Genomic DNA, 27,395 nt, shown 5'->3' with positions numbered 1-27,395 from the left:
CCGGGGTCTGGCATTCCAGCATGTAGCAAGTTGTCTGACATAATACTAGGTGGACTGGAGTGAAGAAAAGTCTAGTGATATCCGTTACACTCTGCTCATACCTGTTGACCCGGGAGGGTGAAGGAGCAGGCAGAGCAGCGGCGGATGCATAAGACTTCTGGATCCTGCTGGACCCTATCTTGCTTAGCATATTTCACCCAAAACTAAATGATCAGTTTTGGATGGAATTATCCTTTAAAACTTGATGTAAATACAGATAATGTTAGGGCATTATAATTGTTATGATCCAGACTGTTATTGAGATTTATTTAATTCATTTTTTACGTATTTTTATTTTGACCAAGTAAATCCTAGGTTCTCAATGGTCAAGTAACTGACTTCAGAGCAGAGGGTGACATGTCTTGTACGTCACCGGAAGCCGGAGATAGAAGCTTTGGCCACTCCTAGCCAGGCTTCATGTTAGGAGGTGTTATGTAGTGTAGGTCTCCTGTCATGTTGGGCACAGGGCTAGTGCCCCTTATGCTCCATTATTAATATGGTTGTGTCCTCATGGTAAATACTATAATGTGGTGCTGTGTAAATGTTCATGGTATAGATAAACTGAAGGCCTAATTAAAACGTTTCATACATTAATGGAAATGATATTCCCTGAGAGGCTTTTTTTTCTATAAGTAATGATAAAGTACAGACCTTTTCTCATTGATTACTGTTAAACAAACGGGTGTCTTAGTTGTGCATGTTATCTTTGTGGTCTATTCCTAAATAGCCTTGTTAAACACCAACACTCCTTGTTACACTTCTCCTCATAAGGCTACTCCAGTTCTTTCCACCACTTTGAACACAATAACACCCGCACCAAGTTCTCTGTACAATAGTTACAGTATCAAGAGTATAAAGTCCTTAATCACAAACTATATGTTTGAAATAAAATCATTACTTATACAATAATGTCACAATAACATAATGTTACACACCGAGCTTATACAGATGATACAATCTCTGTGTGTAGGTACATTAACTTCTATTTCTGATTTCTTCATAAATATGTACAAGTATTTTCCGGATGTACGTGCTTCTGTGCATCTCAGAACTCTTTATAGCTACATTAGCTCTGCGGCCTCTGCCTTACATATAGTGCAGCAATAGCCTAATAATCCTTATGCCCGATACAGCTTGTGCCCAATATATACCTAGCCCATTGCAATACTACAGCTAGAAGTATAGAACTCCTATTATCATGCACAGAACTATAACGTCATTGCTTCTGGGGCACAACACTACCGCCACCATTACATGAAACATTACCACTATTATAAATACAGATGCAACCATTTACTCCTATATCACTCCATAAATGGATCTGTATAGTCCTATACCAACCAAGTCTCCATATACTTGATATCACATAACTTAACCTCAAACTTAACCTTGCCAAAACTGAGCTCATAGTTTTTCCTCCCTCTCATACCCCATCCCCTTCTGACCTCTCCATCACTGTCGACAACACCTCTATCTCCCCTGTCCCCCAACTTCGCTGCCTTGGTGTCATCCTCGACTCCTCTCTCTCCTTTGGCCCCCACATCCTCTCTCTTGCTAAATCCTGCCGCTTCCAGCTGCGCAACATCGCTCGCATCCGGCCCTTCCTCTCCCAAGATGCCACCAAATGCCTTATCCACTCTCTGATCATCTCCCGCCTGGACTACTGCAACCTCCTCCTCACTGGCCTCCCCCACTCTCATCTCGATCCCCTTCGATCCGTCCTTAACGCTGCAGCTAGGCTTATTTTCCTCTCTCGCCGCTCCTCTTTTGTCTCCCCCCTCTACCTAGCCCTTCACTGGCTCCCATTCCCCTTCAGAATCCTCTTTAAGCTCCTCACACTCACCTACAAGGCCCTCGCCAACTCCACTGCGCCCTACATCTCCACCCTCCTCTCTATTCATGCTCCATCCCGCCCTCTCCGTTCTGCCTCTGACCGTCGCCTCTCTTCCCCCCTTATAACCTCCTCCCACGCGCGTATCCAAGACTTCGCCCGCGCTGCCCCCCTCCACTGGAACAAGCTCCCTCCCTCCATCAGAACTTCCCCTAATCTATCCAGCTTCAAACGGGCCCTAAAAACCCACCTTTTTCTTAAAGCCTTTCTGTCTCCCACTTAACTTCCTACCTTATCTTCTGCCTCTGTCCCCCTACTCTCCCTCTCTCCCCTGCGTCTCTCTGTCTGTCCACCCCTCCCCTTAGATTGTACGCTCCTCTGAGCAGGGCCATCTCTCCTCCTGTTTCCACCACTTCTAACTCTGCTCTCCAGCTACTTAGCCCTCCTCCTCAAAGGTCCTCCACCCCACATCCACTTTCGCTCCCTCCTCCCCCCTGGGGGTCTCCCTGTCTTCCACGCCCCCCTTCTTGGGCCCCGTCATTTTTGGATCCTCCCTCCCCCTTCCCCGCCTTCTCTAGCTGTGCATTGAGCGTACTGAGTTGCTGTGTTTACTGTACTGTGCTGTCTCCCATTGTATTGTGATTTTGTTTGTCTCTGTACGGCGCTGCGGATGCCTTGTAGCGCCTTATAAATAAATATTAATAATAATAATAATAATCACATATCTCCATAATACGCACAGTATAATCTCCATAATGTGAACAGTAAATAATCTTCATAATGCGCATAGTATATAATCTCCTTAATGCGCACAGTATATAATCTCCATAATGTGCATAATATGTAGTTTCTATAATAAGCACAGTATATAATCTCCATAATGTGCATAATATGTAGTTTCTATAATAAGCACAGTATATAATCTCCATAATGCGCATAGTATGTAGTTTCTATAATAAGCACAGTATATAATCTCCATAATGCGCATAGTATGTAGTTTCTATAATAAGCACAGTATATAATCTCCATAATGCGCATAGTATGTAGTCTCTATAATAAGCAAAGAATATAATCTCCATAATGTGTATAGTATGTAGTTTCTATAATAAGCACAGTATATAATCTCCATAATGTGTATAGTATGTAGTTTCTATAATAAGCACAGTATATAATCTCCATAATGTGCATAGTATGTAGTTTCTATAATAAGCACAGTATATAATCTCCATAATGTGCATAGTATGTAGTCTCTATATCAAGCACAGTATATAATCTCCATAATGCATATAGTATGTAGTTTCTATAATAAGCACAGTATATAATCTCCATAATGCGCATAATATGTAGTCTCTATAATAAGCACAGTATATAATCTCCATAATGTGCATAGTATGTAGTCTCTATAACAAGCATAGTATATAATCTACATAATGCATATAGTATGTAGTTTCTATAATAAGCACAGTATATAATCTCCATAATGCGCATAGTATGTAGTTTCTATAATAAGCACAGTATATAATCTCCATAATGCGCATAGTATGTAGTTTCTATAATAAGCACAGTATATAATCTCCATAATGCGCATAGTATGTAGTCTCTATAATAAGCAAAGAATATAATCTCCATAATGTGTATAGTATGTAGTTTCTATAATAAGCACAGTATATAATCTCCATAATGTGTATAGTATGTAGTTTCTATAATAAGCACAGTATATAATCTCCATAATGTGCATAGTATGTAGTTTCTATAATAAGCACAGTATATAATCTCCATAATGTGCATAGTATGTAGTCTCTATATCAAGCACAGTATATAATCTCCATAATGCATATAGTATGTAGTTTCTATAATAAGCACAGTATATAATCTCCATAATGCGCATAATATGTAGTCTCTATAATAAGCACAGTATATAATCTCCATAATGTGCATAGTATGTAGTCTCTATAACAAGCATAGTATATAATCTACATAATGCATATAGTATGTAGTTTCTATAATAAGCACAGTATATAATCTCCATAATGCGCATAATATGTAGTCTCTATAATAAGCACAGTATATAATCTCCATAATGCGCACAAAATATGATCTCCAAAATGCGTCCAGTATAATCTCCATAAAGATAATACATTACATAGCCTTACACACTATCTATTTACAGAATCTATTACAGGTCCCTAACATTGCAGCTATTATCCTCTTGCCCAATATAAATCACAAACTCCACATGTCTCAATCATAAACTTCATACAACATCACGCATTTCACTGTTTGCTGTATATATGTTCTTAGTCCCAGTCATCTACAGTATACCTCCTTCATCATCCCATGCATTTTATATGCTCCATAGACCCAGTATTATTCATATATCTACTATCAAACTCCAAGTACAATGTATCAAACACAAACTCTATTATTGTCTCTCACATGTATGCCATGCACCATATTCTCATACATATCCCAAACTATATTATATGCTAAGTCAGACGTGTCAAACTCAAAAATCCAATTGGGCCAAATAATCAAAGTCTAAGATTGTTGGGGACGCAAGAAAAAGAAAAAGTCTCATATTCCATTTTTTAAGGCTTAGTATTAAGAAAAAACAAAAATAAAGTTTAATGTTTTCTTCCTGATGCTTGACACTGTGCCCTCCATGCTGCTTTTTCTCCCCTTCACCTGTCTCCCCTGTTTCATACTGTGCCCTTCATGCTGCTTTTGCTCCCCTTCATCTGTCTCCCCTGTTTCACACTGTGCCCTTCATGCCGCTTTTGCTCCCCTTCACCTTTTTTACGGGCCCTGCAAAAATTATGCGTTTGGGCCGCATGCTTCCCACGGGGTGCGAGTTTGACACGTCTGTGCCAAGTCAAACTCCACATGTATCATAACATCAATATATACACCCCTCTACAACCGCAGTAGTAATAATTCACTGCATTTACACAGAACACACGGCATCCCCACAAATCACACAACCTTTCTACAAAGCACATGGCATTCCTGCAGAGCACGCGGCATTCCTGCAGAGCACGCTGCATTCCCGCAGAGCATGCGCCATTCCCGCAGAGCACGCGCCATTCCCGCAGAGCATACAACCTTTCTACAAAGCACATGGCATTCCCACAAAGCATGTAACATTCCCGCAGAGCTTGCATCATTCCCGCAGAGCTTGCAACATTCCTGCAGAGCATGCGACATTCCCGCAGAGCAGGCGGCATTCCCGCAGAGCATGTGGTATTCCCGCAGAGCACGCAGCATACCCGCAGAGCATGCGCCATTCCCGCAGAGCAGGCGGCATTCCTGCAGAGCATTCAACCTTTCTACAAAGCACATGGCATTCCCACAAAGCATGTGACATTCCTGCAGAGCAGGCGACATTCCTGCAGAGCAGGCGACATACCCGCAGAACAGGCGGCATTCCCGCAGAGCAGGCGGCATTTCAGCAGGGCACGCGGCATACCCACAAGGCTTGCAGCATTCTCACAAAGCAGGCCGCATTTCCAGTAATTTATACATCACATCAAGCTCAATATATACTCAATAGTAACAAAAGCTTAGCATTATTACTCTACTCTCATATCAGTCATGGTTGAGTCCTTATCATCTATCACATATAAAAATATCTTAACATAGTCATCTTAAATTCCTTAATCCATTTCAATCCTTCCCATGTTCCCATATATCTCCATACCAAGATGTACAGCATTAGGTTATACTCTGTATGGATTCCATTACCCATTGTGTAAATCCATGTGTGGTGCGGGGCAGGGGTAGAAGAGGAGCGTAGCCTGGTATGTGCAGGAGAAATGGAGGATTCCTTGACAATTAGTATACAGGGTTTAGTAGGGTCTCTTTGTTAACTTACTTTATTTCCTTGGTTTACCAAAACATTCACTGTAAGCACTGTTTTCTGCACAGCTCTAGATTTTTTCTAGGTAGTATTTTTTAGTAAGCATTTTATCTTCTGCTACTTTAACAGGAATGAATACCGTACTCTGCGGCAAGCAATCATCGATATGGTTTTAGCAACAGAAATGACAAAGCACTTTGAACACGTAAACAAGTTTGTCAACAGCATCAATAAGCCATTAGCAGCACTAGACGAAAATGGGGTGAGCATAGCTGTGTCTTTAATCCGTTCTCCAGGATATGTCACCGTTCTTAAGTGTTACACTTTAAAGTATCCACAACAAGTCAAATAATGTTACCACAAGAGAGTAACTAATATTTAAATGTGATGCAGAAACCGAATATAGATAAATAAACTACCTCTCAGTCCACAACATGCATTTAGTATGTATGTCATACTAGGGAAAGTCAGAGAAAATCTGCTCCTTGTGCATAAGTTTTCAGTGGATTTAAAGTAGACGATAGCAGCCTATTGGTATTGGGACTATGAGTCCAGTGACCTTGGGTGAATGACGCACTGCGTGTGTGTTGGGAGCAAGGAGTGCTCTGCTGCCAACTAGTTTTACCTAACAACTAATGTGCTGAGACAGGTACAGTTACCTTTGCTTCCCATAGCATGGATTAAGAGATTAAACTTTGGGTGACATCTATTAAAACTGATACGCAAATAGCCAAGAAGTAGTTGTAACTAATAGCAAACAATCAGAATCTGTCATTTTCATAGGGAAAATATATCCAGACAATCAAAGCTTTATCTCTGTTATGTTCAGTTCCGACAAGCTCTGAAACTATTTAGTTATTGATGTGAATGTTACTGGCAGCTCTTTAATGTCAGACAACTTATATTTTAGGATTGTGCGCCTTTTAACTAAATGTTATCTTGGGATCTGCCTATTTGTTTATCTCTAGTTACATATATTATTATTTATAGTTGTTTTATACAGCGCACACCGCTTTATGCATCGATGTACACAGTATTGGTCAGGAACAGTCTCCTACCCACTCAAGCTCACAATCTAGCTTTTGTGGTGCTTGTTGCAAAGTGACTTGTTTATGGTCACATAGTATATTGTCACTGGAATTCAAACCATACTTTGCATTAAATGTATTTGTCATTGTTATGCAGACAGTGATTTTAACCCCTGAGTTGTTCCTTATTCTGTCATAAATCAATCACCTTTGCTTTTGGTGCAGAGCATCATTGGTGAGGATGACTCTGTCAAGAATGTATTGACATCTCCGGAAAATAGGATACTCATAAAGAGGATGCTTATTAAGTGCGCAGATATCTCCAATCCATGCCGCGCGCTGGAGCAATGCATAGAGTGGGCTGGAAGGATATCAGAGGAGTACTTTGCACAGGTAAGGCAGCACTAGCAGTGATAGTTGGACACCAGAAAATGTGCAAAATTAGGCAAATGCAAACAAATGTTAATCACAAAGTGCTATATATTTATAATTGAAAATGTGTTATGTATCTGCTGTGCAGCTACTGTAACTGTTTTGAAAGTAAAAAGCTGCTTAAAAGTTAAATTACATTTGTGTTTATTGAAATAGTTGCACAATTGTGATAGATAAAATCAGGAGTTATTTTGCTTTTTGTTAATGTCAGGAACACAGTCATTTATAATTTTGTAATCTGAATCTGCAAGTGCACAAGTCACATTTCTAACGGGACATCTTTTGGCCAGAGGCAGTGTTTTATACATGTCTTTCTATCCATAACTGATAAATACTATGCCATGATTGTATTGGTCGTGGAAATGTGAGGGTTGGTTTTTCAGCATTCAGCTGTCATTTTGTAGAGTAGATTAAAAAACTTCAGGACCAAAGGAAGAATAGATCACATTAGGATGTATAGTACACATGTGTAGGTTTTATGTCCATTCAAGATGAGTTTGTATAGTATGCACAGCGCATACTTTATATGGACTTTAAGGGGCGTATTCAATTGTTAGCGTTAACGCTAACAAACGAGCGCTCGAAAAATCTTAGCGTTAATACGGTAATTACTCGCGGAATTTCAGCTCCACGCTCCCTGAAATTCCGCGAGTAAACTACCGTATTAACGGTTTTCGCGCGCAATATTACCGTATAAATGGTAATATTTTTTGAGAGCTCGTTTTTCAGCGTTAACGCGGACAATTGAATACGCCCCCTAATGCTTGTTTGAAAATAAAAGAATGCATTTGTTTTTAAAAACAAGGAAACAGATATAGGGGTATATTTACTAAACTGCGGGTTTGAAAAAGTGGAGATGTTGCCTATAACAACCAATCAGATTCTATCTGTCATTTTGTAGAATGTACTAAATAAATGTCAGCTAGAATCTTATTGGTTGCTATAGGCAACATCTCAAACCCGCAGTTTAGTAAATATACCCCTTAGGGTTTTTGTCAGTACTTTTTTAGAACATAGTTTCTTTTTTACACCCTCATTTAAATAGGCTGAAAAAAACCAAGGCATATATAATATCATCATTTATTTATATAGTGCCACTATTTCCGCAGCGCTGTACAGAGAACTCATTCAAATTGACGCTTACAGTCTAAATTCCCTAACACACAGAGAGAGAGACAGAGAGAGAGACTAGGGTCAATTTGATAGCAGCCAATTAACCTACCAGTATGTTTTTGGGGTGTGGGAGGAAACCGGAGCACCCGGAGGAAACCCACGCAAACACGGGGAGAACATACAAACTCCTCACAGATAAGGCCATGGTTGGGAATTGAACTGAATAGACAGGTCCCTTGTTGCTCTTGTCTATAAGGAGCATTTGTGTATGGCCTTTTGGTGTGATTTACATTTTTCCCACCTATATGTAATGTTATGATGATTATTATACTCAGATCAGAACATAATGATTCTCCTGATTCTATTACATGAAAATAAATGATTAGTTTTATTAAACAATGTAATTAATAGGTCAAATGTAAAAGTATATCCAATTTAAAGCTTGGTTAATTCTTACTATGATGTCTGCCCAAATGTTTGATTGAATATATGTAGGAAAATGAAGTGACACTTGATTTATCTGGATGTTAGTTTTCTGACTCTGTGAAAGCGACCTTATTGATTACTTAACAGTATTGTAATGTTTTGTCTATAAACTTCAATAAAACAGTGCTAGGTTGTGGCGGAATCGTTTCTTTATTAAGTAATCATTTTCATCACACTAACATGGGAGTACTGGGGTCAGTGGGAATTCTACTATTCTCAGGTTCAAATACACTTATAAAATAGGTAAGTTGAGCTAGGGCCAGGTTTAATTTAGGTCGATTTTGCCCCTGCAGCTTGGAGCTCAGGGTTTCCTCTTTGCTCTCCAACAACAATTATCCCTGGGAGTATCTTTGTCCCACACAGCAATAATATATTTACAAATCCATTTTAGTTTAATGGATAATGCCATTTTCTCTGTATTCTCTGTACATCAGACCATTTAGTGGTATGTGAACCGTATGTTCTGTTTGGATGTAATGCTTTTTGTTTCTGCAGACGGATGAAGAGAAGCGACAAGGTTTACCTGTGGTAATGCCTGTGTTTGACAGGAATACGTGCAGCATTCCTAAATCTCAGATCTCCTTTGTGGATTATTTCATCACTGACATGTTTGATGCGTGGGATGGTAAGATTATGTTTCTAGCAACAATAGTTATCTATTATTCTATCTATTCTATTGTGCGTGTAATCTGCTGGCACTTACTGTTAATAGAATTCCTTTTTTGCAAGCACCAGATTTTTCCCAGCGTTGTACAATTATTAAGATATGCAGACATTACATAAAGTACATACCAAAACAGAGGGCTCCACATTCCCTAAGTGAAAACCAGGATACCCATGTTTAGACCATAAAATAATCCATCATCTTCATCATTTATTTATATAGCGCCACTAAATCCGCAGCGCTGTACAGAGAACTCATTCACATCAGTCCCTGCCCCATTGGAGCTTACAGTCTAAATTCCCTAATATAGACACACACTCACACACATACAGACAGAGAGGTAGAGACTAGGGTCAATTTTTGATAGCAGCCAATTAACCTACCAGTATGTTTTTGGAGTGTGGGAGGAAACCGGAGCACCCGGAGGAAACCCACGCAAACACAGGGAGAACATACAAACTCCGCACAGATAAGGCCATGGTCGGGAATCGAACTCATGACCCCAGTGCTGCAAAGCACAAGTGCTAACCACTAGGCCACTGTGCTGCCCACTAATCCACTAATAATCAGCGGTCAAACCGGGGGTGTATACGGTGGTACGCCACACCGCCACTTCTCCTACTGCCTTCATTGTAATACTATCAGATTCCATTCACTTACATTCCCATTATATTTTTCATACCATCACTTCAAAATTTCATAACGCCACTTCTACATCTCCACTTTGATCATTGCTAATAATAATACTTATGTTCCACATAATATTAAACTTGTATAAGACCCTATTCCCACTTATCTTGTCAATTTTCGGGCCTTTAGGAGTCTGAATTATATGGAAATAAGTAACTTTACTGGTGGAAAAAAGAGGACTGTGGAAAATGGGAACTGCACCTTAAGGCATACATACAACCTGCCTAACACACACAATCATTTTTTTTTTCTGTGAAAAGTAATGAATTCTCCTGGGGACATGATAGGAGTTTGGCAGATCAACATGCAGCAGAAGACAGCCCAATTAGCGATGGATCTAGGGCAGAGCCATGAGTTTGAGGAGTCAAATAAGAGGTGTAGGTGTTTGGTGGAGAGTTGTAATATACTTGTCGGGCTATACATAGAACTCATATGCATTCAAGACCCCGTCTTGCTGAACATATTTATGTTGAATCCATTTATTACTACCTCCCCCCCCCCCCCTCCCCCCACCTTTCTGGTTTCCCTGCAAAAAAAAAAAAAAAATGTATTTTAAAAAGTATGTATTAAACTTATGGTGATTTTCATGTAAAGTGGAATTAAACCAAAAATTACATTTATTAAAATGATATTGAAAAAATATCTATTTATACTGTACATATAAAAGTTATTAGTTGGTATTTACAATGCTTCCGTTCTACAATGTCACTGGAGCCTACTATCATACTCCAAGTGGGTGGTAAGTAAATAAAATGAATGTTTTGTGAGTTTATTGCAGATTTTGTTTATGATATAAAAAAAGGAACAGAATTAAAAGAAGTGTGTTTATTGATCCTAAGGTCGTGGTATGGACTAAAACATTGTCAGTGAGCCACTTCTGTTTTCCATCTCTTGCGGTATATAGCACTCTTCTAACATGCAAAATATATTTTTGAGTTTAGTTCCACTTTAAAATCAAATTATCTTTTATAGGTTTGATTATAGTTTCCTTAACTTAATATTCTCTTGATCCTGATACTGAATTTAAAAACAAATGATGCAAATTCTTTACAGTTAGAGCTCTAATGTTTTTTTGTTTTTTCTCCCGACAGCGTTTGCCGACTTGCCCAACTTAATGCAACATTTGGATAACAATTTCAAATATTGGAAATCACTAGACGAAAGACAGCTGAAGACTCTGCGACCGCCCCCTGAATAGCTGAATCTGGCACCCGGTATCACCTCTCAGCCAATGAGGTTTCCCTAATAAGGAGTCCAATTAGTTTTGGTTAATTCATCGTTACCAGAACCACCTTCTTCATCTTACAAGACGTTCATGAAACAAGGATTGTCAGGTCAGAAGTTTCCTCCAGTACTCTGCAGTAAACTTAAAAAATAAAAAAGCCTTTTGCATTACTTAATCTCTCAAGTTAAATTACACTGGATTGCTGCAATATCAGTACTGACGGGTTCTACACGAGAAATATCTGTTCATTTTCTTCATGCCTGTATGAAAACCTTGAAGATACCTTGGATAAAAGTTTTCTCCAAGAAATAGCTCAAAAAACAAAAAACAAACTCGAATTTGCAAGTGAAGGAAAATCGTCTTTCGTGTCTCTCAGCTTTTAAGAGAACACTCTGCTTTTTTTTTAAAGCACTTATAGTTGTAACAATCAACACATTAAAATGCACTCTTTATGAAGGAGTTTTTGATCTCTGAAAAATAGATCTACTCTATTTTTTACTATCACAGAAGGGGCAATCACTCACCTCTGCACACTACTGGTAGGGAGCTTTCTCAAGGCTGTTTAGTAGCAAATTGTATAAAGAAAACTACACAGAAGAGTTTTGAACTTGATCATTAGCATCTATGATTAAAATATGTTTTATTTATTTTATTAGATGTTCAATATTTTCTATGAATTTATAAAAAAAAAAATAACAAAAAATAAAAAAGCCAAAGCCGACTTTAGATGCATTACAAATTCACATGATTCATAGTCATTACTATACCTTAATTGATGTACATACCTTTTATTTTCATAATGCAAATACATAAATATTATTCCAATGACACATTTGTATTGCACTGTAAGTCTCACTGATTTATGTTGATTGAAAATGTTCCTTATTCTGAATGGTGTTGCAGAGGGATCCAGTTGCATTGCATTTAGTGCCACAGGATGGGCATTTTAGACTATTTCATTGGGTGATGGCCCTGTTTTACTATCGGTTGATTTTACCCTGTGATGCCAGTGGGCGCCAGGAGTTGCTATGCAATGTGTTGGAAGTTCCACTGGCTCTTAAGGGGAGAGGGCGGCCCATGCTCTTCTCTCCCCCATATTTTGCAGTTTGGTTCCTTATCAGAAGTCTGCCTTATTTTCTACAATATTTCTACAATGCATTCCACAGCAAAGTTGGAGGGGGGGGGGAGGAAAAATATATTTAAACATTTTGTAGCTTCTCTATTTTGTTTTGCAAAGGTATTACTTAAGTCCAGTTTGGAAAGGTATGTACCTTCACAAATTAAATAAGACATTCACAATAAGCACCAGTAACAATAAAGTGTATATTTTAAGAATTGTCAACTGTTGGTATTTTTTATTATTCTTTTATTTTGTGTTAATAATCCGAAGGATTTAACCATGTTAAGCTATTAACAGGCAGACAGATCTGGTTATTTGGCATGATTGCCAAATGATAAGATTTGTAGCAAGTTAAGCCCCATACAGACAGGGCCAAACTGCACAGATCTGATTGTTTGGGACATCTTATAAGACTGCAAATAGTGCTTCATTCTTCATGGCCATTCCCACTGGGATGTGTGTGGGAAGCCACAGGCATTGCAATCTCTGATCAAAAAGCATCAAATTGGCTGATAAGACCTGTCCGTATGTGGGCAACTTTAGTGGCTTTTACACAACTTTTAACAGTTGATTACTGACAATTTGTTACTGCAGACTTTTAAAAAAAAAACACAGTGCTTTCAGAGATTACGGTGGAAAAAAAGACATTGGGTCCAAATCGCAAATCTGACCTTATGAATGAAAATAAAAGTTATAATTACCTTTTCTAAATATGCCTTTAGGAACATTAGTTATTATTTGCAGCATTAGATGGAACGTAATAATGTTTGTTTTTAAGGACTATTTGACACACAAACATTTAAATTGAACATTAATAATCTTTAGAGATGCTCTAAAAGAAAACCCCATATGGATAGAAAGGTAATGTTGCACTTGACACGGTCTTGGAGTGGACATCAATAGTGCCCAGTTTTCTACATTTCGACGGATGCTATTGTAAAATTTAGAATGGTTGTATATTGATAAATTTGAGAATGATAACGCCTGAGTCTTTTTTTTTTTCTGTAGCAACTTCTTATTTTAGGAATGTGAGCTGTTAAAATACTTCTTTTTACATGGCCCTTCCTGTAACTTAAAAACCTTTCATAACTACGTAGGATATTCAACTGGCTTTAACACAATTGCATTGGCTACAAATTTACACTCCTAAACAGGGGACCATACAAAGCTTAGGGGTTCAACTTCATTCGCATTCTGTTGTCTATAAGCACTGCTTATTTTTGATGTCCAAAATTGCCATCTAGCCAAAATCACAGTAAACTTAGACCAGAGATCTGAGTACATTGCTAAATGGTAATTGACTCTTACACCTGAATAAACGAGGTTTATCCACATGGCATAAGCATGAAAATGTGCTCTAAGGTGCAGGAAGGAAGTACAATAAAATAAGAATGTGTGGAATCAGCCACATGTTGGAGACAATGGAAAACTGGCCTTTACTGATAATTTTCAGAGCATTCACATAGACTTCTGAATTTCCACAAGCTAATGTAGTCACCTGGTTACATTTGTAAATAAAGACATTTCTGGTACCTGTTACTCAATGAATGTAAACTTTCTTCACATTTATATCCTGATGCTGTTCTTTTATTCAAGATACTCCAAATCCCTCCCATTTATATCTTAACACATCCTGACGTGTTCCGTGATGAAATGCACAGCAGGCAGTGAAGGGTATTACACACCTATTTGAAGCCACTGGAAGCAATCACAGCAGTACATATAAATATACTCCGGTATAATATTGCTTGACACATTTGTTGAGATCTTTCCTTACACTAGTTTCTATGGGAACAGATGCCAATGACGCTAAAGTATGGTTCTACTGCATGAATAAAGAATGGCGTCTCCTTTTAAGGAAGTGCAGAAATAGCATGTTGGTTACTGATGGTGAGAAAAGCACTTGATTGCTTTTTGAATTGATGTGGTCGGAAAAAAATCTATTCAAATTGTTTCCTTCCTTTTTTATAACAGAAAGGGTGCTGGAGATCAAAGAAAGTAGCTGATGGCTTGTGAGCAATTTAAACAGACAGTTCTCTTACTCACTTAAGATAACATAAGGAGTGTAAAACTGTGTATAGGTCAATTAATTGTACACCTGCCAAAGATTGTTTGGCATTACATATGTAGTTTGATATATATTTTATATACTGAGAACTTGTGAGCAAACGTTCTTAAGCCTCAATCTTGCACGTGAATATGCCAGATTACTGTGATTGACCATCACCTCTCAGGACAAATTATGGGGGGGAGGTCTCCCTGACTTTAGAAGCTGTTCTGATCTCATAAGCAAATCTAAGTATCTTGCTTTTCAATAATCAAAAAAAGCTGTGACTTATTTACATCTTTTGTGTAGGGATGTGCACCGGCGACTTTTGAGGTCTCGTGTTTTGTGTTTTGGATCCGGATTTTCGTTATTTTTGAGGTTCGGATTTGTCTCGCAAAACACTTGACGAAAGGTCTCGGTTCGGATTTAAGGTATTGGATTCGGATTTTTTTTGAAAAAAACATAAAAAGTTTAAAAAGCAAGTTTTTGGGCTTATTTTCACTCCTAGGCTATTATTAACCTCAATAACATTCAATAACAAGCATTTCCACTAATTTACAGTGTATTCTGAACACCTCACAATATAGTTATTAGTCCAAAACGTTGCAAAAAGGTATCTTTCTGGACTGCGTAGAGGAGTGGGTCACCACAATATCTTAAAAACCCTGAACTTTTATGATTCGCACCAATAATTGTACCTGGACTGCGTAGAGGAGTGGGTCACCACAATATATTAAAAACCCTGAACTTTTATGAATCGCACCAATAAATGTACCTGGACTGCGTAGAGGAGTGGGTCACCACAATATCTTAAAAACCCTGAACTTTTATGAATCGCACCAATAAATGTACCTGGACTGCGAAGAGGAGTGGGTCACCACAATATCTTAAAAACCCTGAACTTTTATGAATCGCACCAATAAATGTACCTGGACTGCGTAGAGGAGTGGGTCACCACAATATATATAATAAGAAAACCATCAACTTGTTTGATTCGCACCAATAAATGTACCTGGACTGCGTAGAGGAGTGGGTCACCACAATATATTAAAAACCCTGAACTTTTATGAATCGCACCAATAAATGTACCTGGACTGCGTAGAGGAGTGGGTCACCACAATATCTTAAAAACCCTGAACTTTTATGAATCGCACCAATAAATGTACCTGGACTGCGTAGAGGAGTGGGTCACCACAATATCTTAAAAACCCTGAACTTTTATGAATCGCACCAATAAATGTACCTGGACTGCGTAGAGGAGTGGGTCACCACAATATATATAATAAGAAAACCATCAACTTGTTTGATTCGCACCAATAAATGTACCTGGACTGCGTAGAGGAGTGGGTCACCACAATATATTAAAAACCCTGAACTTTTATGAATCGCACCAATAAATGTACCTGGACTGCGTAGAGGAGTGGGTCACCACAATATCTTAAAAACCCTGAACTTTTATGAATCGCACCAATAAATGTACCTGGACTGCGTAGAGGAGTGGGTCACCACAATATCTTAAAAACCCTGAACTTTTATGAATCGCACCAATAAATGTACCTGGACTGCGTAGAGGAGTGGGTCACCACAATATATATAATAAGAAAACCATCAACTTGTTTGATTCGCACCAATAAATGTACCTGGACTGCGTAGAGGAGTGGGTCACCACAATATATTAAAAACCCTGAACTTTTATGAATCGCACCAATAAATGTACCTGGACTGCGTAGAGGAGTGGGTCACCACAATATCTTAAAAACCCTGAACTTTTATGAATCGCACCAATAAATGTACCTGGACTGCGTAGAGGAGTGGGTCACCACAATATATATAATAAGAAAACCATCAACTTGTTTGATTCGCACCAATAAATGTACCTGGACTGCGTAGAGGAGTGGGCACTGGGCACCACAATAAAATATATAAAAAACCTTCAACAGGTCTGCATTACACTACACATACGGCTGCTCCTCCATCCTCTCCATCATATACATGTTGGAGTTTTAGCGTGTGACAACCTCTTGTTTTTGATAATGTCAGTGCATTTTGAATATTTTTCAATTTGCCCCACACCACTGAATGTACTTTATCTATGATACGCATCTATCTATCTTGACTGCGTAGTGTGGTGGCCCCGGTACACAATTTGGTACCGAGGCCACAATATAATTAAAAAACCCTCCACGTGTCAGAATTCCACCAAACAAGTATCTGGACTGCGTAGTGGGGTGGCCCCGGTACCCAACTTGATACCGGGGCCACAATAAAATAAATACACCCTCCACGTGTCAGAATTCCACCAAACAAGTATCTGGACTGCGTAGTGGGGTGGCCCCGGTACCCAACTTGATACCGGGGCCACAATAAAATAAATACACCCTCCACGTGTCAGAATTCCACCAAACAAGTATCTGGACTGCGTAGTGGGGTGGCCCCGGTACCCAACTTGATACCGGGGCCACAATAAAATAAATACACCCTCCACGTGTCAGAATTCCACCAAACAAGTATCTGGACTGCGTAGTGGGGTGGCCCCGGTACCCAACTTGATACCGGGGCCACAATAAAATAAATACACCCTCCACGTGTCAGAATTCCACCAAACAAGTATCTGGACTGCGTAGTGGGGTGGCCCCGGTACCCAACTTGATACCGGGGCCACAATACCTCCTCCAAACATGCTACAGACAATTCGTCATTGAGATCCCATTAAGTATGTTAAAGACAGACAGGGTCCAAGTGTTATTAGTTGACTTTGTAAAGAAAAAAACTGTCCCTGTTGCACATAGTCGTGCAATGAAGACTTACTTTTTCATTTAAAGGCACGATCTTTCAAGTGTAGTGTTTGTAAGTCTAAGTCATATTATACTTTTGGTAAAATTGGTTTTTTTTGTTCCTCTTTATGGTAATTAATTAGTAATAGAATTAAAGTAGGAAATAGAATTAAATAGAATTAAAGTAGGAAATAGAGTGGTATAGAGTTGTAGTGTGGTATAGATAGAGTGGTCCACACAATATAATAATAAAACCCTCAACTGGTCTGAATTCCACCAAACAAGTATCTTGACTGCGTAGTGTGGTGGCCCCGGTACACAATTTGGTACCGAGGCCACAATATAATTTAAAAACCCTCCACGTGTCGGAATTCCACCAAACAAGTATCTGGACTGCATAGTGGGGTGGCCCCGGTACCCAATTTGATACCGGGGCCACATTACCTCCTCCAATTTCCAAGTGTAGTGTTTATAACATCTTAACACTACACTAATTCTAGCACGTCAAAACCTCTTGTTTTAAATAATGACAGGGCATTTAACTTTTGATTTAATTTATTGAATTTGTTGGCATTTTCTTTTACTTTTTGAACATGGCAAACGACTGTTGAATGGTCACATAATGCCAAAAAAAAAGGTGCAAGATGGAATTGTCCTTGGGCCCTCCCACCCACCCTTATGTTGTTGAAATAGGACATGCACACTTTAACAAACCAATCATTTCAGCGACAGGGCCTACCAAACAACTGTGGCTGAAATGATTGGTTTGTTTGGGCCCCCACACCAATAAAACAATTCATCTCTCCCTGTACAAACTAAACAGGCTCTACTGAGGAAAGATGTCGTCCTTATCCTCAACCTCTGATTCCTCTCCCCCTACAGTGTGTACTTCCTCCTCCTCACACATTATCAATTCGTCCCCGCTGGACTCCACAACCACAGTCCCTCTGTACTGTCTGGAGGGCAGTGCTGTACTTCATTGAGGAATTGATTATTCATTTTTATAAACATCATTTTTTCAACGTTGTGAGGAAGCAACCTCCTTCGCCGCTCACTGACCAGGTTCCCCGCTGCACTAAAAACTCTTTCCGAGTACACACTGGAGGGGGGACAACTCAGTTAAAAAATAGAGCCAGTTTGTACAGGGGCTTCCAAACTGCCTTTTGGAGTTCTACCACGTCACTACCTCTAGTTAATTTAGATTGCAAGGCTTGTAAATATAAATACTTTGAAGATAAAAAAAAGCAGGCTGCACAGACTGTGGAGCTAGAAAGTGAAATTAAATGGACCACGTTACTTTGGTGGCTATCTATGCCCCCCCCCCCCCCGCCCTACACTTGTAGTTGAATATAAATAAAGCAGCCTGCATAGACTGTAGAACTAGCAATTCAAATATACAAAGAAATGGACAAAGGCAGTTTGGTATCTGTCTGCATCAGATCCCCTCTCCACTAGGAGTAAAACAGAAAACTTTTCAGCCGTTATATAATCTAGAATATAAATAGAAATTGAGAAATGCAATTTGGTATCTGTCTGCATCATAATCATCAACATCCTCCTCAGCGCCAGCTACATCAATATCCTCCTCCCAGTGCACAACATTCACACCTTCATTAGCCAAATCTGTAACTGGACTGTGGGTGATCCTTCCAGCATATGCAGAGGGCGTGCTGCAAATGCTGGATGGAGTCACCTCTTCCCGTACAGTGATGGGAAGGTCAGGGTTCACAACCAACAACACCCTTGGACTCGCCTTGGGGATTTGTGATGTCATCTGTTTAGAAGGCAGAGTTCTTTGCTGTTTTGTTGTTGTTGCTGACAGCATAACTCTCTTAAATTTTTTGTAGGGGGGGGGAGGAGGGCTTTGATCCTTGGGTGAAGTTGGACCACTAGTCATGAACACGGGACAGGGCCTAAGCCGTTCCTTGCCACTACTTGTCGTAATTGGCATATTGCCAACTTTACGTTTCTCCTCAGATGATTTTAAGTTTCTTTTTTTGCTGTTTTTTGAGAACTTGGGCTTTTTGGATTTTACATGCCCTGTACTAGGAGATTGGGCATCGTGCTTGCCAGACGACGTTGATGGCATTTCATCGTCTATGTCATGACTAGTGGCAGCAGCTTCAGCATTAGGAGGAAGTGGGTCTTGATCTTTCCCTACTTTATCCTCCAAATTTTTGCTCTCCATTATATGTAGCACAAGATACTGCAGAATGTGTGAACTTGGTAATATTGCAGTACCAATGGACTTATAATGCTGGATTGGTTTTGCAAATTTGGTTATTATTATATATTTTTTTTTTTTTTAATTTTTTATTATTTTTTACTTTTTTTTTATTTTTTAAAAACTTGGGAATAATGGGGAAATAACTATGCCCTTAGAAGCACAGAGCACAGGACACAGCACCACTGGACTGAACAGGACACGGCACAGGACCCAGCAGCACTACGGAACTCAGCAGGACAGAGCACAGGACACAGCACCACTGGACTGATACTGCAGAATGTGTAAACTTTGTAATATTGCAGTACCACTGGACTTTTACTGCTGAATGTGTGAACTTGGTAATATTGCAGTACCAATGGGCTTATACTGCAGGATTGGTTGTGAAAATTTTGTGGTAATTAAAAAATATTAAAGTAGTTTTTGGTATTTTTTAAAAAAACTTTTTTTTATTTTTTTAAACACAGGGGAATATTGGGGAAATAACTATGCCCTTAGAAGCACAGAGCACAGGACACAGCACCACTGGACTGAACAGGACACAGCACAGGACCCAGCAGCACCACTGACCTCAGAAGGACAGAGCACAGCACACAGCACCACTGGACTGATACTGCAGAACACAGCACAGCACAGCACAGCACAGCACAGCACAGCACTAAACAGCACAGCACAGCACAGCACTAAACAGCACAGAACTAAACAGCACAGAACTAAACAGCACAGAGGACCACCTAACACACCCTCCCTCTACCCTGATCAATGCCCGAGTGAAGATGGCGGCGACTAGCGGGGAATTTATAGGATCCGAGTATCGCGAGATCCGACAACGGGATTATGAGTCAGAGCCTCAGTTTCACTTTTGAATTTGGCGCCAATACCCGGATCTGTCTCGGATCCGACTCGGATCCGCAACGTTCGGGTGGGCTCGGATTTCAGAAATCCGAGCGCGCTCATCCCTACTTTTGTGTATATCTATTGCATATCTTTAACTTTGTAACAACACTGACTGTGCTGTGCTTCAGGGTACATGAATGGCGCAACGAGCAGGGTTCCGCTCATACAATGTATACTTGGGAAATTATATTGATTGTTGTTATCATTTGTTTGGGACTTGGTTAGGTGTTATTGTGGTACCAGTATTCACCATACCTGCTTATAAAAACAGGATGGTTAGCTGGTTAAAGAAAAAAAGAAGAGATGGTCAAACTCAAAGCATCCCAGAGTACCCAGACCTTGGACATCACTGGCTCGTGAGTTGTGCAGATATGAGCAACTCATCAATGTTGATAATCTCCCTCAACACTTAATAAATCTAAATTTATGGGCATTGCCTCATGCGGAGCAGGAAGCTGCTGCCAGGCCCTTGTGGCTGCAAGCGCTCCAGCATCAGTCATGGTGCCAGGATGCATCTTGGCCAATGGAGCTGCAGATAGATTTAGAGGAGAGGTGCACAGACTATGCAGTGCGTGCTCTAGCAAAAAGAAGAAAACTATAGGTCGCCTGTTGCAGGCACTTGAGATTTAGTGACAGAAAGGCAATGGGAGGACATTGAAAATCAGGATTGGGTTAGAAAGGAGGAGGAAAGAAAAAGAAGTGACACCAGTAATCACCACTAGGGAGCCTGATTCATTAAGGATCTTAACTTAAGAAACTTCTTATTTCAGTCTCCTGGACAAAACCATGTTACAATGCAAGGGGTGCAAATTAGTATTCTGTTTTGCACATAAGTTAAATACTGCCTGTTTTTTCATGTCAGTGGCGCACGTAGGGGGGGATTTGAGTCTCCAGAAACCCCCCCCCCCCTGCGCTAACTAAGTGGCCGCTATAGCTGCTCTGTCCTATACAGCAGCCGCGGCGCTGTCACAGAAGCGTCCACGGCAGTGCTGTAGTGTATACAGCACCGCCGCAGACGCTTCTTAGACAGCGCCGCGGCTGCTGTATAGGACAGCGCTGAAGAAACGGAGGGGGGGTGGTTTTTTTTGGGGGTCGGGGGGGAACCCCCCCCCGACAATCCTCTGTTCACCCCTGCATGTAGCACACAAATACTTGATAGGTTATTTGTACATTGAAATTTAAAGTTGATATTTGTGTGCTACATGAAAAAACAGTCAGTATTTAACTTATGTGCAAAACAGAATACTAATTTGCACCCCTTGCATTGTAACATGGTTTTGTCCAGGAGACTGAAATAAGAAGTTTCTTAAGTTAAGATCCTTAATGAATCAGGCCCTAGGACTAGAGAGGATGTCACTGAGCTTATTGCAACAGGAGCAGCCACGGCTGCAAGAGACACTGATATGAGACAGGTGAGGAGTGGAACAGAAGTGGAACAGAAGAAGAACAAACTCTAACTAGAGAATCTGGTAACTACACAGCTGCAGAACAATGAAATTGGACAGAGATATGCACAGTGTCAGGGAAAAGGCATTTTAATATGGGTTTTGAGATCACTGGCCAGATGGGCATCATTATTACTGCTCTAGTGTCACAAGGGTTGGCCAGGCTGGCTAGAGATACAAACAGAAAAATGTATTTGTTGTTCCTGATACTTAATTGCATAGGCATTGTACATGATAATCAGTGAGAGCTCATTGCAGTAAAGCCATGGCATGCCATTATTGATGCTCTGCAATTCTTGTATGACATAGGATATGTAAAGACAAAAGAAAAAAGGTTCTCTCTAATAGAAAGTGAATAGTAGAAGTAAGTGATTACAATGGTGTAAAATAACACATCCTGAGGAAGCTCTTGCTTGTGTTCTAATATATCCCATAGACTTCTCTGGAGTGACTATTACATTCTGGGAATTAGATTCCCGTGAAACTATAAAACAAGATCAATTAGGTATATGAGTATATTCACTTGGGGCATTACTCCTAGTATTGGAAATTCTAATTATAGGTTTATTTATGTTAGAGCTTAAATTGCCTTACATTATTCATTCCTAAAGATTATTCCCATGATAGGCATATGGCCTTTCATTAAATACAAGGTTAAGATGCATATATTTTCCCCAGGAATAACTATACCCAACACTTATTCTCTTGTAAATTCACAGCATTTATTCGCAGCAGGATCTACTACAAATGATCTGGGGCCTGATTCATTAAGGATCTTAACTTGAGAAACTTCTTATTTCAGTCTCCTGGACAAAACCATGTTACAATGCAAGGGGTGCAAATTAGTATTCTGTTTTGCACATAAGTTAAATGCTGACTGTTTTTTCATGTAGCACACAAATATCAACTTTAAATTTCAGTGTACAAATAAGCTATCAAGTATTTGTGTGTTACATGAAAAAACAGTCAGTATTTAACTTATGTGCAAAACAGAATACTAATTTGCACCCCTTGCATTGTAACATGGTTTTGTCCAGGAGACTGAAATAAGAAGTTTCTCAAGTTAAGATCCTTAATGAATAAGGCCCCTGGTCCTTATGTTCTTACCAAGCAATTCTCTCTGTATAAAATAGTGTTTTTATATATAAATCTATAATGTAACCCAGACGGTGGGTCCGGCCATTGCCATTTTAAAACCAGCATTTTCCCTATGACCATTACAAGTGACGTCATTACTTACTGCAGAGATTCTGAAAGTCGCATTTTAGAAGTACCGGGATATTAAAAGTGTGGGAAATATTCACTGTGGGTTAGATGGTAAGTGTACATTGTGTGCTTGTCGCTGTTACACTCATCGTTATTTTAACATCGTTGTAAAGTCTGTCGGCATTGTGATAGCCGCAACAATGGCCACCACCGTAACTATATGCCATGGATTACCAGCAGAAAGCACCAGCATTGATGCCATTATGCTATATGGAGCTGAGGAACAACAGGTCTCAAAGCAATTAAAGTACTGACTGACTTCTTGCAAACCAGAGGATGGTGCATCAATCCAAAGATAGTACAAGGGCCTGCCCAGACTGTGACATTTCTGGCCATGATGTGGTCAGGCCCCCAAAAGGTGATAGCAAAACCTGCAAAGACTAGACTGGTTACTCTTCATGATGTAAAGGGAGCACAGAAAATATTAGGACTTTTTGGCTTTTTGAAACATTTTATGCTGCATTTGAAAATGATACTAAGGCCCATATATAACGTGATGAGAAAGGAAAGTTCATTTGTTGGGACTGAGGAACACAAACATGCCTTACAAGCTGCCAAGATAGCAGTAACCCAACGTTCCACTTTGGAACCTTTGCAACCAGTTCAGTCTTTTATATTAATCTATTTAATATTAAGATTAGTGAGTTGCTTGTTCATTTATGTTTTCATCCAAATACTCACGTGTAGCATTCAATACTGTACAACCAATACTCTTGTACATATTGTTCTGCTTACACAATATAACACAATGTTTTCTAACAAACTTGACTCTTGTCTTTAAAGAGAGGGGGCGGGGAGATATTTGAGAATATTTTAGTAGACGTCTCAATCTTAAACTAACATGCCACCTAGAACAGGATGCATTTCAGACGTTTTCGCAGTGCCCCTGGATGTTGGATGCCAGAGTAAAAATGTCAAAATATAGTGCATGCTCTTGTGGTACTACAAGTGCCAGCATGGACTGACAGTCCATGGGTGTTATTGCATACTTGTACATGTAGTACTATAAGAATCAGATGCAAAGGGTTGCCCATTAATAAGATAAGAAATATTGCCCCCATAAGAAATAATAAATGAATGCCAGAATAAATAATAATTAAATGTTGGCACCCTAATAAATACCTATAAATACCTATAAATCTTCTTTTTTTTTCTTTCTTCTTTCTTGGTCTAGCATATTCAAATGGGAATCCATAAGGAGAAAGAAAAAATTCCCTATTTAATGAACGGACTGCTCCTGTGGAGCACCCTGCGCCAAATGGATTAAAACCAGATGTTTCACTTCCGTTCGCAAATCTCATACTATACAGGCCCATAGCAAATTGCCCCCTAATCACTGCCTCAACTTTTTAACAAATCATCCAGGTGTTATACTACATGCATATAATCTATGATAAGGCAGATTTTAAGGTATAGATCAAAAGTAAGGAGAGGTAATGAAGGTTTACTTCAATCAATATTTCAGAAAAGGTTTAACACAGCAGCCGTCTCTGAATGTATACGTCTCGGAAATCTTCAATCCAAAAGCATACATAAAGTTACAATGAACAGGTTTCTATACATTTTCAGTAAAACAGCTTATGCATAATTCAGTAATATTCATTTAAGCTCATGCCCATTTCGAGGACCTCTTAGACGTTCTATATTTTCGTTAGTTGATCGTAGAGGGTCTAACAGTCTTATCTTATTTGTCTACAAAATCCTTAATTCCAGGAATAGGTGGTGCACACTTCAGAAGCTCATTTTAATAAATAAAAAAAAATATTATTTCTAAAACAGTTCTAAAAAAAATCATTTGTCGTTAAGCAGTCCAGCGTCCAGCTAGACATTGCCTAGGCGGGATGTTGCAGAGTCTTATGTCCACAGGGTCGCAGGTGGTTGTAATATGCATCACTTGCCTGGCTAATATGTTGTTTCTGATGTGGTCCCCACTTCATTCATCTGGGTAGTAGTGAACAAACCATTTCCTGGCCTTTGCAGGAGAACCGGACCTGCAGGTAGATGAGTGTAGGAACAGGGTCTCAAACCTCCAAAAGAATGTGAATGCTGGAAGAGACTTCTCTTATGAGGCTCTGGGGTCCTCACGTGTCAGGGTGGGAACTAGCCCAGACCTTCACTGTTGCCGAGCTGGGTCTGCCACCACTCAATATTTACTCCACTAGGTATCTATGCCACTCTGACCCTGGGAGTGTGGTGTATAAGTGTAAAAAACACAGAGATTGGTGTAGATTCTATTTTCGGCTCAGGGGTTTACACCAAAAAGCATCTCTATTATATTATTGTAGACCAGAACTTGGGGCAGTTGGAGGCAACATCAAGTTCAGAGTGTTAAGAGTTGGACTTGGTTTTGCAGATTAGCTTTTCACAATATTTTTTTGCATTTCTGGAAGATTACCAGTCTTTTGAATTGTTGGATGTGCACAATAGTTTCCAGAGAGTATCTGTTTTTACTAGTGCTCCCTCAATATTGACGTAAACCAACAACAGTTTCTAGCCTTTAAGTGAGTTTTGACTAAGCACATTGGTGTAAAGACTGTTCTTATGCCAGCAATAAAGCAATAGTAAACCCTTGTAGTTGAGACCCCAGCATTAGTAACTAAATTATGGGATTTACTTACTAGGAGGACAAGTAATAGTGTACTTTTTGTAGGATTTTTCATATTGACACGCATAGGTTCACAGAAGGATTTAAGGGAAGGGATGTTCTTGAGGTCTTATCATAATTAAGGTCCCCCAGTATACTTGTTTCCGTTGGTATGCATAGTAGACGCTAGTTATGACTCCAAGCATGGGGGTCTATAACCTATGAAGCGGAGGGACACTCATGTTGCTATTTCAATGTTTAAGGACATTTGTTTAATGTGTCCAGAGTTATGACCATGAATTTGTCATGTAGGTGGCTACATCACAGCTTTTGGTTAATCTATTAGGTCTGAATAACAGATAGTTGAGACATGGATGTCAGGATTCACATACAACAAGTACATCCAGCACCATGTGTATCGTTCACGTCTGTATTAAGATTAGTTTCTTTAAAAGGCTACATACATTAGCATGCAGACGGATAAGGAATTTGTTGTATAGGGCTAGGGTTAAGTTTAACAATACCTGAGAATAGCAAGAGGAGAAATAGACTTTACTAGAAGGCAACAAGCGGTTATTCGGACAACCTTCTTCGCCTAGTGTAAGAAGTATTAATGTAGGAATGCAAGGACCTATTCTTTCTACTGTTCAGCCCTAACACATGCTAAGATCCAAGCTGTATGACACTAGTTGATGCAGATTCTGGGATCAGTTACCTACTAGGCTTAAACTAAACATAACGGGCCACATGATAAACATTTCAGCAGCAGTGTTAAATGAAGCATATATCCTCATTTATGTGCAGGCTTTATATTCCTTTAAATAAGCCAATTATGTCCAATTTAATATGAGTAGGAAATATACCTTGAAATAACTTGTGCAATCAAAAACTCCATAGATAAAAATAGCTACAAAACCTTTTGTGTTTAAAAAATATTTTAAAGGGTTAAACCCTATTCTCACACATAGACACAATCAATATCCCTAGTTCTATTTATATATGGAAATACAGTATTTTCAGAATTTTACAAAGTATAATTTTATTCATGAACAACCGTTACCTTATCTATAGCATTGTTTCTTTCAAACCCTTCAATTAATAATATCTAAGTATTTTACCTGTTGTCAGAAACATATATTTTCTTTATGGGGTACATAAATCAAAACCATCCATTAAATCTGGTGAACAATGTAATAATTTAATGTGTTCAGAGCATGTACTTGTCAGTAATTACAGCACATTGGTTAGCATTGCTGGGCCCCAAGGATGGAATCTGTACTTTCTCCCCGTGTTCGAGTGGGTTTTCTTCCTGGTGCTCTAGTTTTCTCCCACAATCCAAAAACATACTGTCAGTTTGGTGCATTTGTAACTAAATTGGCTCTAGTGTGAAATTAGATTGTAAGCCCCACTGGGGCTGATACGAATTAATTTATTTGACAGCACTGTAATATTTTGGCACCATATAAATAAAGATACTGATAAATCTACCTTTCGTAGGTAGGAGTGGAACTGTTCAAGACTAGGCCCCATAGCAAAGTGTGGGTAGGGACCCGGAGATGACACTGTATCGTCCTGGGTCTCCAGCTCTGCTCTGAACAGAGAGGGGGTCTCTTCTGAACATGCCTGGCCGGTGCATACACCCACTGCACGTATGTGCTGCTACTGCAGCCAATG

At 39.4% G+C, this 27,395-nt stretch overlaps 1 protein-coding gene across 4 annotated transcripts in view; it reads left to right on the top strand.

Annotated features, from left to right (window-relative positions):
* The window catches only part of PDE8A (phosphodiesterase 8A), a 210,221-nt gene extending 197,520 nt beyond the window's left edge, over positions 1-12,701 (top strand). For all 4 annotated transcript variants that reach the window (XM_075207924.1, XM_075207923.1, XM_075207922.1 and 1 more), the window contains exons 19-22: positions 5,856-5,988; positions 6,980-7,147; positions 9,281-9,410; positions 11,231-12,701. In XM_075207924.1, coding sequence (XP_075064025.1) covers positions 5,856-5,988; positions 6,980-7,147; positions 9,281-9,410; positions 11,231-11,337 — 538 coding nt within the window. In that variant the 3' untranslated portion in view covers positions 11,338-12,701. The remainder of the gene's footprint in view (positions 1-5,855; positions 5,989-6,979; positions 7,148-9,280; positions 9,411-11,230) is intronic.
* The last annotated feature ends 14,694 nt before the right edge of the window (positions 12,702-27,395 follow it).

This window comes from Mixophyes fleayi, chromosome 4 (genome assembly GCF_038048845.1).
Source record: "Mixophyes fleayi isolate aMixFle1 chromosome 4, aMixFle1.hap1, whole genome shotgun sequence".
NCBI lineage: Eukaryota > Metazoa > Chordata > Amphibia > Anura > Limnodynastidae > Mixophyes > Mixophyes fleayi.
This window is presented reverse-complemented; position numbering and strand designations above follow the sequence as displayed.